At 37.6% G+C, this 13,178-nt stretch overlaps 2 protein-coding genes across 5 annotated transcripts in view; one reads left to right on the forward strand and one right to left on the reverse strand.

Annotated features, from left to right (window-relative positions):
* Positions 1 to 13,178, reverse strand: part of LOC126494175 (zinc finger protein 54-like) — a 227,931-nt gene that overhangs the window by 100,891 nt on the left and 113,862 nt on the right. The window lies entirely within an intron of this gene.
* LOC126494187 (zinc finger protein 54-like) overlaps positions 1 to 13,178 on the forward strand; it is a 36,003-nt gene that overhangs the window by 20,347 nt on the left and 2,478 nt on the right. The window contains exon 4 of the mRNA XM_050131446.1: positions 4,512 to 10,613. Within this exon, the coding sequence (XP_049987403.1) occupies positions 4,512 to 6,190 (1,679 nt within the window). The 3' untranslated portion in view covers positions 6,191 to 10,613. The remainder of the gene's footprint in view (positions 1 to 4,511; positions 10,614 to 13,178) is intronic.

Below are 13,178 nucleotides of genomic sequence, written 5' to 3' on the forward strand. Positions count from 1 at the left end.
AGAAATGCAAATCAAAACAACTCTGAAATTCCATCTTACACCTGTAAGAATGGCCAAGATCAAAAACACTGATAACTTAGGCTGGAGAGGTTGTGGAGTAAAGGGAACACTCCTGCATTGCTGGTGGAAATGCAAACTAGTAAGCCCCTTTGGATGTCAGAGTGGCAGGTGAGAGGGACCATGAAAAAAGCCTAGCAAGTCACAACACCAAATGTAGTTGTGTAGCTGTGGCTGGGAAATGAGTCATGGAATACAACAAACCCACATGGGAATTTACTGATAGAGAGATAAAAGTATGATTTGTGACAGTTGACCAGGAAAGAGAAGTGCTACAGAAGAGGGGGTGGGAGCAGATGGAGCTTGCTTAAAAAGGAACAAAAGCCCTTGTAGTATGATTGAGCATCCTTTGTATTTATGCCCAAGAGTGATATTGCTAGGTCTTGAGGTAGTTTGATTCCTGATTTTCTGAGAAACCGCCATACTGATTTCCAAAGTGGTTGTACTAAGTTTGCATTTCCACCAGCAATGGAGGAGTGTTCCCCTTACTCCACATTCTGTTTAGAATGTTTTTGATCTTAGTTATTCTGACTGGTGTAAGATGGTATCTCAGAATTGTTTTGATTTGCATTTCCCTGATTGCCAAGGATGTTGAACATTTTCTCAAGTGTCTTGTGGCCATTTGAAATTCTTCTGTTGAGAATTCTCTGTTTATATCTGTACCACATTTTTAAATTGGATTATTTGGTATTTGATGTCTAATTTCTTGAGGGTGTTTTTCCCTTTAGTTCTTTATATATTTTGGAGATCAGTCCTCTGATGTGGGGTTGAAGATATTTTTTCATTCAGTAGGCTGCCTTTTTGTCTTATTGACTCTGTCCTTTGCTTTATAGAAGCTTCTCAGTTCTAGGAGTTCCAATTTATTTTTGCTCTCAGTGTCTGTGCTACTGGTGTTATATTTAGGAAGTAATCTCCTGTGCTCATGCATTGAAGCTACTTCCCACTTTCACTTCTATCAGGTTCAGTGTGGTTGGATTTATATTGAGGTCTTTAATCCATTTGGACTTGAGTTTTGTGCATGGGAATAGATATGGATCAATTTTCATTCTTCTACATGCTGGCATTCATGCTAGCACCATTTGTTGAAAATGCTTTCTTTTTTCCATTGTATATTTTTAGTTTCTTTGTCAAAAATCAGGTGTTCATAGATGTGTGGATTTTCATAGATGTATGGATTAATATCCGGATCTTCAATTCGATTCCATTGGTCAACCTGTCTGTTTTTATGCCAGTACAAAGCTGTTTTCATTACTGCAACTCTATAATAGAGCTTCATGTCAGAGATGGTGATACCTCCTGAAATTCCTTTATTGTACAGGATCGTTTTGACTATCCTGGGTTTTTTGTTTTTTCATATGAAGTTGAGTATTATTATTTTTCTCCTTTTTTATTGTTTTTATTGAGCTATGTATTTTTTCCACTCCCTTCTTCCCCTCCCCTTCTACTTTCTTCCATGTTCCCAAAGCTCCCAATTTACTCAGGAGATTCTATCTTTTCCTACTTCCCATGTCAATGAGATCCATGTAGGTCTCTCTTAGAATCTTCTTTTTTGCCTAAGTTCTCTGGGATTGTGAATTTAGACTGGTTTTTCTTTGCTTTATTTCTAAAATCCACTTATGAGTGAGTATATATTATATTTGTCTTTCTGGTTCTGAGTTACCTCACTCAACATGATGTTTTATAGGTCAATCATTTTACCCACCAATTTCAAGATGTCATTATTTTTTTCATCTGTGTAGTACTCCATTGTGTAAAAGTACCACATCTTCTTTATTCGTTCTTTTGTCAAGGGGTGCTTAGGTTGTTTCCAGGTTCTTGCTACAACAAATAATGCTGATTTGAACACAGTTGAGCACATGACCTTGTGGTATGATTGAGCATCCTTTGGGTATATACCCAAAAGTGGTATTGCTGGGTCTTGAGGTAGGTTGTTTCTGAGAAATTACCATACTGATTTCCAAAGGGGCTGTACCAGTTTGCACTCCCACCAGCAATGCAGAAGTGTTCCATTTACCCCACATCCTCTCAAGCATAAGATGTCATCAAAATAAATATTTTTTTATCTTTGACATTCTGACAGGTATAAAATGGAATCTCAGAGTTGTTTTGAGTATTGTTCTTTTGAGGTCTATGAAGAATTGAGTTGGTATTTTGATGGGGATTGTATAAAATCTGTAGATTGCTTTTGGTAAGGCTGCCATTTTTACTATGTTAATCTACCTATCCAATAGGTAGAAAGAGGAGTAAAAAGGGGAATCGTGACAAATGTCCATGAAAGAGAAATGATGGAGAAGAAAGGGTAGGGGGAAGACAGAGCTTGCACAAAAAGGTCCCTTTGTGCATGTGTACAGAGTCTTACACAGCCATTTAATGCATGCTGTATGAGGTATGGCTATAGGACTCCTGGGCTCACTAAGTATTTGCCTGAATGTCCGTGGATACATCCTGCCAGTTGACAGAGCAGGCCAACATAAAGCCTGGATCCTAACATCCATTGTTATATTTTACATTGTTTGAATTGTGGGAAAAACTAGAGTTATGCAAAGTGATAATGCTTTCTAAATATGCTAAAAATTCTGATAGGAAATAACTTGTGAAATCATTTCTATATTCTACATTGTATTCTCTTCATGTAGTGGGCAGAGTACTGTGTTAGATGTCTGTATTTTTTAAAATTCTAGCATGAATCATGCATGGGTCATGGGTTACCACACAGAACACATAGATTATTATATACAGGGTAGGCCTGGACACTTGTCTGAAGAAAATGAGATTGCTTTGGGATGTGGAAAGGAGGGAGTAGCCACAACTAGGGTGAGCTAGAATAACCAGGACAATACTGATGGCTTCCAGTGAACAAGAAAGTAAGAGCTATGAATGTTGTTGCAGTATATAATTCCACTTGTGTTGATGAAGGCTGCTCATTTGTTCCCAGCTACATAGACCCCAAATAATCACACAGAAACTGTATTATTTAAATCACTACTTGGCCAAGTGTACACTTGACTTAAGTGTATTTCTGGCTAACTCTTTTATCTTAATTTAACTCATTTCTGTTAATCTGTGTATTGTCACATGACTGTGGCTTACTGGGTAAAGTTCCATCCCCAGTGTCTGTTTTTGGTGGGGTACATGGCTTCTCCTGAATCAGCCTTCTTTCTCCCAGCATTCCGTTTAGTTTTTGCTGCCTACCTCTACTCTACCCTAACACAGTCCAAGCCAGCTTCTTTATTCATTAACCAATAAAAGCAACACATATACAGACGGTCTTCCCATACCACACTTGCATGAATTCCTGATCATTTAACTTAATATAGTGTTCTGATCCCAGGATGCATCATGCCTTTTGTAACTATTAGAAGACATTGTGTCTATTGCACCTGAATTATGGTGACTTAATACTAGTGCAAAATGCAATTTTATTTGAATATGACGATATAAGACTAGAATTATAAGCTTAATGTGAGTCCAAGAAATAGAATTATTGGGCTGGAGAGATGGCTCAGTGGTTAAGAGCACTGCCTGCTCTTCCAGAGGTCCTGAGTTCAATTCCCGGCGACCACATGGTGGCTCACAACCATCTGTAAAGAGGTCTGGTGCCCTCTTCTGGCCAGCAGACATGCATACAGACAGAATATTGTATACATAATAAATAAATATTTTTTAAAAAAAGAAATAGAATTATTTTCTAATTGTCTTCCTTGTATGCATATCTTCATATTACATCCTTCATTTTCTTTCCAGTGGAGAACACACAGACAGACTTCTAGGAAATAAACTCAGGAGTCGATGTGCAGAAAAAGTGGACTTGAGAGTAACCCTATGAGTAAAGTTAAGAAGCACTGCAGTGTGTGGAAATCAAGCAGTGAAGGATAGACCATGGCAGCCCCGCCTCAAATAGTCTAGAACCTCTGCTATCCGGCAGAGTACTTGCTTTCCACCCATCACATTTGAAGAATCTAATGCCTTGTTTTAGAAAAAATAAAATAAACCTCCTGATGCTTTTAGTAGTTCTTTAATCTTAAATGGAATTGAACCATCTTTTTAGTAAGTACAAATACCATGAACCTGGAATTGACTTACACTCTTCTTCATCAATTTCACAAAAAAAACTAGCTTAAAATATAGACTTGTCTTCTAAATAAAAATCAGTCAGTGAGCTGTATCCCAAAGCTAATTATGGGCAGACCCTCATTATTTTTGCCATGGTTTTCCAAGTTAGATATTTTCAACAAAGATGGGCTATCTGTTATAAAGCACTGACCTTTGAAGGCTGTCATGTGTTTTTTTTCTGAGAATCCATACAATTACAACAAATGAAAGATATCAAATTCTGGGAGTTCTAGTCTAAATAGTCCCATGTTCGTTTATTTTAAAAGGGAACTTAGGGAGGCATTTATCAAATGTTTAATCTTGGAACAAGCCCTGTTAATATGACTTGTGCTCATTTTCAGAGAACTATTGCAAATGTGATCCTGCCCATCAACATATGAATAATAAAAAAGAGTTTTCTCAGTGTAATCAGCCTGACAAAATGCTCCATGACCCCTCCAAAGGTGCATTTTCTGGAACAAGTGAACCTGCAGAAAGCTCTAAAAATGGCACCTGCAGTAATCACAGGGATGCCTCTATTGACTCATCAAACCCAGATAGACATGACAGCATGCACACTGGAGAAGATCCTTGCAAATCTAAAGACTGCGAGAAATCTTTAAATTTGAATTCCAACATTACTCAAGATCAGAGTCTCCACACTGCAAAGAAAGACAACAGGCAGGAAGAATATGATGATTATTTCAGCTCTGCTTACAGTCTTTTGCAACAACCAATCTTCATCGGAGATACACCACACCAGTGTGAGAAATGTGGGAAATGCTTCAGTACTGCCTCAAGCCTCACTGTACATCAGAGAATTCATACTGGGAAAAAACCCTATAAGTGCCACTTTTGTGGCAAATCATTTAACCAGTGTGCAAATCTAAAAACACATCAAAGACTTCATACTGGGGAGAAACCTTACAAATGCAAAGAATGTGGAAAGTCATTTCCTCAGTTGTCAGCACTTAAAAGCCATCAGAAAATGCATACTGGAGAGAAGCCTTACAAGTGTAAGGAATGTGACAAATCCTTTGCCCACTGTTCCAGTTTCAGGAGACATCAGAAAATCCATGCTGCTGATCAGCATTATACTTGTCAACAATGTGACAAGGTCTTTCATCAGCTTTCACATCTTAAAAACCATTACAGACTCCACACTGGAGAGAAGCCTTACAAATGCAATGACTGTGACAGATCCTTTACCCACTATTCATCATTTAGAAGACATGAGAAAACTCATTCTCTAGAGAAATTTAATGAATGCAAAGAATGTGGTAAGTCCTTCCTTGAATTATCACATCTTAAAAGACATTACAGAACTCATACTGGTGAGAAGCCTTACAAATGTGAGGTATGTAACAAATCCTTTACTGTGAATTCAACTCTTAGAACACATCAGAAAATTCATACAGGAGAGAAACCTTACAAATGTAGGGAATGTGACAAATCCTTTATCAAGTACTCACATCTTACAAGACATCAGAGTGTTCACACTGGAGAGAAACCTTACAGATGTAAGGAATGTGACAGATCTTTTACTGAATTCTCAACTCTTAGAGAGCATCAAAAAATTCATACTGGAGAGAAACCCTACAAATGTGGAGAATGTGACAAATCCTTCATCCAGCGTTCAAATCTTAGAATACATCAGAGAGTTCACACTGGAGAGAGACCTTACATATGTAAGGACTGTGGAAAATCTTTTACTAAGTGCTCAACTCTTCAAGCACATCAGAAAATTCATACTGGAGAGAAACCTTACAAGTGTTTGAAATGTAACAAATCCTTTACCCAGGACTCACATCTTAGGACACATCACAGAGTTCATACTGGAGAGAGACCTTACAGTTGTAAAGAGTGTGGCAAATCTTTTACTAGGCGCTCATATGTTAAAGCACATATGAAAATTCATACTGGAGAGAAACCACACAAGTGCAAAGACTGTGACTTTTCTTTTATTCAGATGTCAAATCTTAAAAGACATCAAAAAATTCATGCTGGAGAGAAACATACTGTTGTAAATAACAAGACATAGCATTTTCTGGTACTCTGCTTACAAATCACAACACTATACAAAATAGAGACATAAAGATAAACATTTGGAAGCCTTTAATGAAAGTTTAAATTTTAAAAAAATACCTTAGAGTTTATGTTAAATTAAAATTATGCAAATGAAACTGTGAGGAAAGTTTTTATTTTTGTGTGTATGCTTGCTTTGCTGCAAGTATGTCTGTGAACTAAATATATGCCTGATGCAAGCAGAGGGGTCATCAGATGTCCTGAAGCTGGAATTAGGGAACTGAACACCGGTCTTTAAGAAAATCAGTACTCTTACCCAATAAGCCATTTCTTCAGCACCAAGTAAAAAATGTAATAAAAACTTGTATCTTGTTCAACATCCAAAAATTCATAATATTGCCAGGCAATATGGTATACCCTTTTAATCCCAGCACTCAGGAAACATAAGCAAGATCTCTGTTAGTTGGAGGAAATTATCACCACATATATATTGAGTTCCAGAACAGCCAAGACTACATAAACCCTGTCTTAAAACAAAAAATAACAAGTCATATAAAGTAACAAAGTATATGACAAAAACCTTTAGTTTTTTTTCTTTAATTGTTCTGTACATGACAAAATTCATAATTCTGAGAAACCATATAAAGGTATCTCATATATAATCCTCATGTCTTGCTGTTCATTGGCAATTACACTCCTCAAATGCATTGATTTTTACAAATTCTTTACATCTTGCTGAAACTGCAGAGATAAAAGAAAATTCATCATGAAAGAAAATGCTCTGATAAATTCTTATCTTTTATTCACTCTCAGAATCTTCATACTAGAATCAAACCATACAAATAGCAAGAAGGTGACTAACTGCCATGTTTTTTTACCATGACATGAATTCTTCTCTATTGTGTTGGCTTTAATTCAGTGTCCCATTCTTTTATAGCATATGTGTTCTACTGTTGCCTCGTACTGTTTATTTTTTTTTCTGTAATGTGGGTTGCAAAATGATAGGTTCCCATATAGCTTCTTCATAATCATTTCATTTTGTTGACTTTCAGCAGCCCAATCTCTTCCCACCACTGCAGTACATATTTGAAATATTCATCCCCCAGGATTCCCAATCTCTAATTTCATATTACCTATATTCTACTCTTCACTCTCTTCCTGCATCTCTTCATTAATGGTCCATCTCTAGCTCCTGTTCTTACTTAAACACACAATGCAAAATGTTTGAAACTGAGACCCACATATAAGAGAAAACATGATGGTTGAATTTGGGGACTTAGGTACTTGTACTCATGGTAATTTCCAGTTGCCTACATTTACATCTTGATTTTACACTTACATTTTTATTTATACCTGAGTGATATACCAGGTTATATCAATATGCATCACATTTTCATTTACTAATATTTCAGTTCATGGTAATCTATGTTGATATCACTTCCTAGATACACTGAATAAAACAGTATTGGATATGATGGGCAGTTGCTCATTGGAAAGGATGTAAAGTCTTTGGAATTCATGCCCAGGATAATTGTTGTGTCTGAGTTTTCTCTGAGATTAAATCGTTCCATCTAGGTGGAATCTTCTTAAAATATAGAGTGTTAAAAGAGAGATAAAGGAACAGAATGCTATAATGGGAGGTGTTCATTCCATCCGAGACGTTGCAAAAGCTTAGAAATAGACAAAATAGCTTTAGAAAGTCACAGAAACTGCCAATCTGATCAAGTACCCTCTTGCCTCAGGCATATATAACCAGTAAGGACTTGTCACTGTCAGACAAGCTGAGCTGCATAGAAGATGCTCAGACCAGCCATCAGGCAGCCACCAGTCAAGCTGTCTGGACTAGACAAGACAAGCTTCTTGGAGGATGTAGTGAGTGGCATGAAAGACTTCTAACCTCCCTTGAATTGTCTACAAGCTGTGCAGTGATCCTTAGGTTTCCAGGTTCATTAGCCATTGCCCTCCCAGGATGAGGCAGCTGTCACACTTGTGTTTTTTTTTTCTTTCATTTATGTATTTATTTGAGAACATATACACTGATTATCAAAGTTGATTCTCTACTTCCCACTCCCACAGCAGTGTATGACCTTTCCCCATATTGATGTCAACATTAGTTATCATTTCTATTCTTTATGATGGACATTGTACCTAGGGCAGCATGGAGGATTAAGAGTCTTAATCTGCCTTTCCTGATATTCATATGACTTTGTTTTAGTGTCACTTTGGATTTGTTGTTGTTGTTTTCCCTGTAGTAATTAGAATGTAATTGATCCCTGTAATCTCATAGGAGTGCCACTGTTGTGAGATGTGGGCTTGTTGGGGTGTGTATGTCCATTTTTGAGGAAGTGTATCACTGTGGGGGCAGGCTTTGAGGTTTCCAAGGTTCAGAATAATGACCAGTATTACAGCTGACTTCCTGTGTTGCCTTCAAGAGGTAGGATTCTCACCTCCTCCAGCAGTATGTCTGCCTCCATGCTGCCATGATCTCCATCATGATAATAGACTGAACCTCTGAAGCTTTAAGCAAACCACCCCAATTACATGTTTTTCTTCAAAAGAATTGCTGTAGTCGTGTTCTCTCTTCACAGAAATAAAAACCCCAACTAAGGCAGAATTTCATACAAGGGACTGGAATATTGCTGTAACAGGCCTGACTATGTATTTGTTTGGAGTGATGTGGACTTTGGGACTGAGGATTAGAAAAGCAGTTGGATGTTTTAAGTACTGTTTAATGTGCCATACTAGTAGGAGCATGGAAGACAGTGGTGCTTATTTTGATTTGATAACTCTGGGAATCAAGAGGTTTCAGAGGGTAAGGATGTTAGTGTGTTGTCTAGAGACTGGTCTTATGATATTTTGGTGAAAATAGTGGCTGCTTTTGCCCTTGTCCAAAGAGTCTGCCTGAAGCTAAAGTTAAAATTTTTGGATTACTTTTATTGTCATAGGAAATCTAAAAACACCATAGTTCAGGCTCTGTTGTGTGGATCAAAAAACAGTCCCCTTGCCACATAATGATCAAAAGACTAAACATATAGAATAAAGAAAGAATATTAAGAGCTGCAAAGGGAAAAGACCAAGTAACATATAAAGGCAGACCTATCAGAATTACACCTGATTTCTCAATGGAAAGTATGAAATCCAGAAGGTCCTAGACAAGCATTATGCAGACATTAAGAGACCATGGGTGCCAGCTCAGCCTACTATACCCAGCAAAATTTTCAATCACCATAGAAGAACAAAACAAGATATTCCATGACAGAACCAGATTTAACTAATACCTAGCCACTAAACAAAGTACTAGAAGGAAAATTTGAACCCAAGGAAGTTGGCTACATCAACAAAAACACAGACAATAAATGATTTCACAGCAGCAAATCCCAAAGAAGGGGAAAGGCACAAAATAATATAACCAACAATGAAAACTAAAATAAAAGGAACTAGCAATCACTGGTCATTAATATCCCTTAATATAAATGGACTAAAATCACGTATAAAAAGATACATGCTAACAGATTGGATACAAAAAGAGAATCCATCTTTCTGCTGCATACAAGAAACACCTCAACCTCAAAGACTGACATCACCTCAGAGTAAAGGGTTGGGAAACATTTTTCCAGTCAAATGGACCTAAAATACAAGCTGAGGTAGCTATCCTAATATCTAATAAGATAAACCTCAAACTAAAATCAATCAAAAGAGAGAAAGAAGGACGTTTCCTATTAGTCACAGAAAAATCCATCAAGAGAAAATCTTAATACTGAACATCTATGCCCTAAATACAAGGGCACCCTCATATGTAAAAGAAACACTTCTAAAACTTAAAATCACACATTAAACCCCACACTTGATTTTAAGATTTAAGTCAAAAGGTATGTTACTTTGTAGAAGTGGCTTTGCTTTTACTTCCACAGTAAATGAGAGGCTGTGGATTCATTCTGGGTTAAGAAAAATAAGGTTTGATAAAGGAAGACCCCCACACACACCCTGAAAAATCTCAAACAGGAACAGATGACTCCGATAATCTAACATTCTGTTGCAGTTTTGTCTGAGTTCTACATCCAGACCAGCTTCAGACTGCTGGCTGAGATAATCCAAGCTCACATTATACTCCAGTCAGGATTTGACCATAATCCTAAATTTTCTTTAGGTCCATATAAGATTATCAGTGACCCCTTCAAAAAAAAAGTAGCCTAGAAAAATACCTCCACATTCCCCCCAACATGGATTATGAATGTTTCTCTTTGCATTGTGCGTTGGTTACAAGTTGTTATTGATAATGGTTAGAAAGAAGCTGAGCAAAGATTATATTTACAGTTTCTACTTTGAAAAGAAAAACAGGGAAAGCACTGTGGAATAATGCTCTTGCACCCTGTAAAGATTTGTTACTCATATTGGTTTAATAAAAAGCTGATTTGCCAGTATCCAGCCAGGAAGTATAGGTAAGGCAACCAGGCTAGGAAAATTCAGGGAATCGAAAAGGCTCAGTCTGCAGACATCTACCAGGTGTGGAGCAAGCAAGATGAGAATGGCTTACTGATAAAAGGTACAAACTCACATGGCTAAACATAGATAATAATTATGGGTTAATTCAAGCTCTAAATGCTAGTTAATAATAAGCCTAAACAAATAGGACAAACAGTTTATAATTTAAAAAAAAGAGTCACCATGACCACAGCAGATCTTATAAAAGAAAACTTCTAACTGGGGCTTATTTACAGTTCAGAGGTTTAGTTCATTATCATCATGGAAGTAAACATAGTGGATATCTGGATCAACTGGCAACAGGACGAGAGTACCACAATGGGTGGGGCTTTAGGATTTGAGACCTCAAAGAACACCCCTAATGACACACTGATTTCAACAAGGTCACACCGCCTAATAGTGCCACTCCTTGTTTTCAATGTGGCATGACAGGACAGGTGAGAAGGGATTGTAGAAATAATGTCTCCTCTAGGAATGGCAAAAATAAAAAGTATCAATCTTCTGGATTATGTTGAAGGCGTGGCAAAGGTCGACATTGGACCAATGAATCCAGATCAACAAAAGACAGACAGGGCAACCCAATACCATTGGGAAACTCCTTGGGGGACCTCTCACAGGCCCCCAAGTCAAATGTGGTCCAGTCATTTCCATTCACTGTGGAGGACATGTCTCACCAGAAAAACTTTAAAATGCAATGTCTGCTGCAAAAAACCATACAGTTCTGGATGATGGAATAAACATAGAGGATGAATCAAAAATTCCAATAAGAAATAGGAAACTTATATTCTGGCAGACTTCTTTAAATGATCAAAGACCAAAGCTAAGAGTGCATATAAATAACATTGTAGTTAAGGGATTACTAGACACAGTTGCAGATGAATCATTACTCCAGAATCTTGGCATCCAATCTGGCCTCTTCAAAAAGGCAGATGTTCCTCATCAGAGCAACGGACTGAGCCCCCAAGGTCCAGTTGAAGAGCAGAAGGAGGGAGGTGAGCAAGAAAGTGTGGACCATGAAGGGTTGGTCCACCCACTGAGACAGTGTGCCTGTTCTAAGGGGAGCTCACCAAATCCAGCTGGACTGGGACTGAATGAGCATGCTATAAAACCAGACTCTCTGAAGAGTCTGGGGGCTGACTGAGAAGACATTGATAAAGGCACTGGGACTTATTTCTATTGCATGTACTGGCTTTTTGGGACCCTAGTCTATTTGGATGCAAAGCTTCCTAGGCCTGTATGTAGGGGGGGAGGGCCTTGGACTTCCCACAGGGAAGGGTTCCCTGCCCTCTCTTAAGGAGGGAGGTGGAGGGAGAAGAGTGAATGGTGGAGTGGGAGGGGAATGGGAGGAGGGGAGGAAGTGTAAATTTTTGAATGGAAAAATAAAAAATAATTAATTAATTAATTAAAAAAGAATCAGGAAAAGGAAAAAAGGGCAGATGTTCAATTCCTAGGAATTGGAATTCTTTTTCAAGTGAAACAAAGCATGAGATGGTTGGATGCATAAGGCAAAAAGAACAGAGAGGAAAGTTGAGGGCATATGTGGCTAATATCACAGTGAATTCATGGGGTTGTGACCTGCTGCAGCAATGGAATATACAGATTAACATTCCTGAAGTTGCAGAAACTTATGTTTCTGGGAAGGATATTATAAAGTACTACACACAAATGTCACCAGCCATTCAGGCTGTACAAGAACCCAAAGAAACCAGCAAACATTTAGAGTTACCAACAGTCCTACCTTTAAAATTGTTAACTGAGAAACCAATATGGGTCAAACAATGACCATTAACAGAAGACAAACAGCAGGCTTTAGAACAGCTGCTACAGGAACAGCTAGATGCTAACCATATTGAAGAATCACCCAGCCCTTGGAATTTTCCTGTATTTGTTGTTTAAAAGAAATCTGGAAAATGGAGAATGGTAACAGATCTAAGAGCTGTCAACAAGGTAATTCATGGGCCCTCTACAATTCCTCTGCCTTGTCTATTACCAAAAGGATGGCCACTTATAACTATTGATTTAAAAGACTGTTTCTTCACTATACCTTTACAAGAAAAGGATAGAGAAAAATTTGCTTTCATAGTGCTTACTTATAATAATCCTCAACCTAGTAGGAGTTAACAGTGGACCATCTTCCCGCAAGGAATGCTCAACAGCCCCACACTGTGCCATAGGAAATAATACATAAAAAATTTCCTAAATCTGCAATTTACCATTACACAGATGATATTTTGTTATTTGATTCAAACACAAATACTTTAGAGAGAATGTTTGAAGAAATAAAGTTCTGCCAAAATGGGGATTATAAATTTCTCCTGAAAAAGTACAAAGAGGAAATTCTGTAAATTATCTAGGTTATAAAATAGGTTTACTACAGAGCTACACTACTGAAAATAGCCCGTTATTGGCATAAAAACAGATAGGAAGACCAATGGAATTGAATCGAAGACCCAGATATTAATCCACACACCTTCAAACAGCTGATTTTTAACAAATAAGCAAAAAATATCAAATGGAAAAAA

The sequence above is a fragment of the Alexandromys fortis genome, unplaced genomic scaffold, assembly GCF_014885135.2.
Source record: "Alexandromys fortis isolate MF-2015 unplaced genomic scaffold, M_Fortis_MF-2015_v1.1 scaffold_351, whole genome shotgun sequence".
NCBI classification, from domain to species: domain Eukaryota; kingdom Metazoa; phylum Chordata; class Mammalia; order Rodentia; family Cricetidae; genus Alexandromys; species Alexandromys fortis.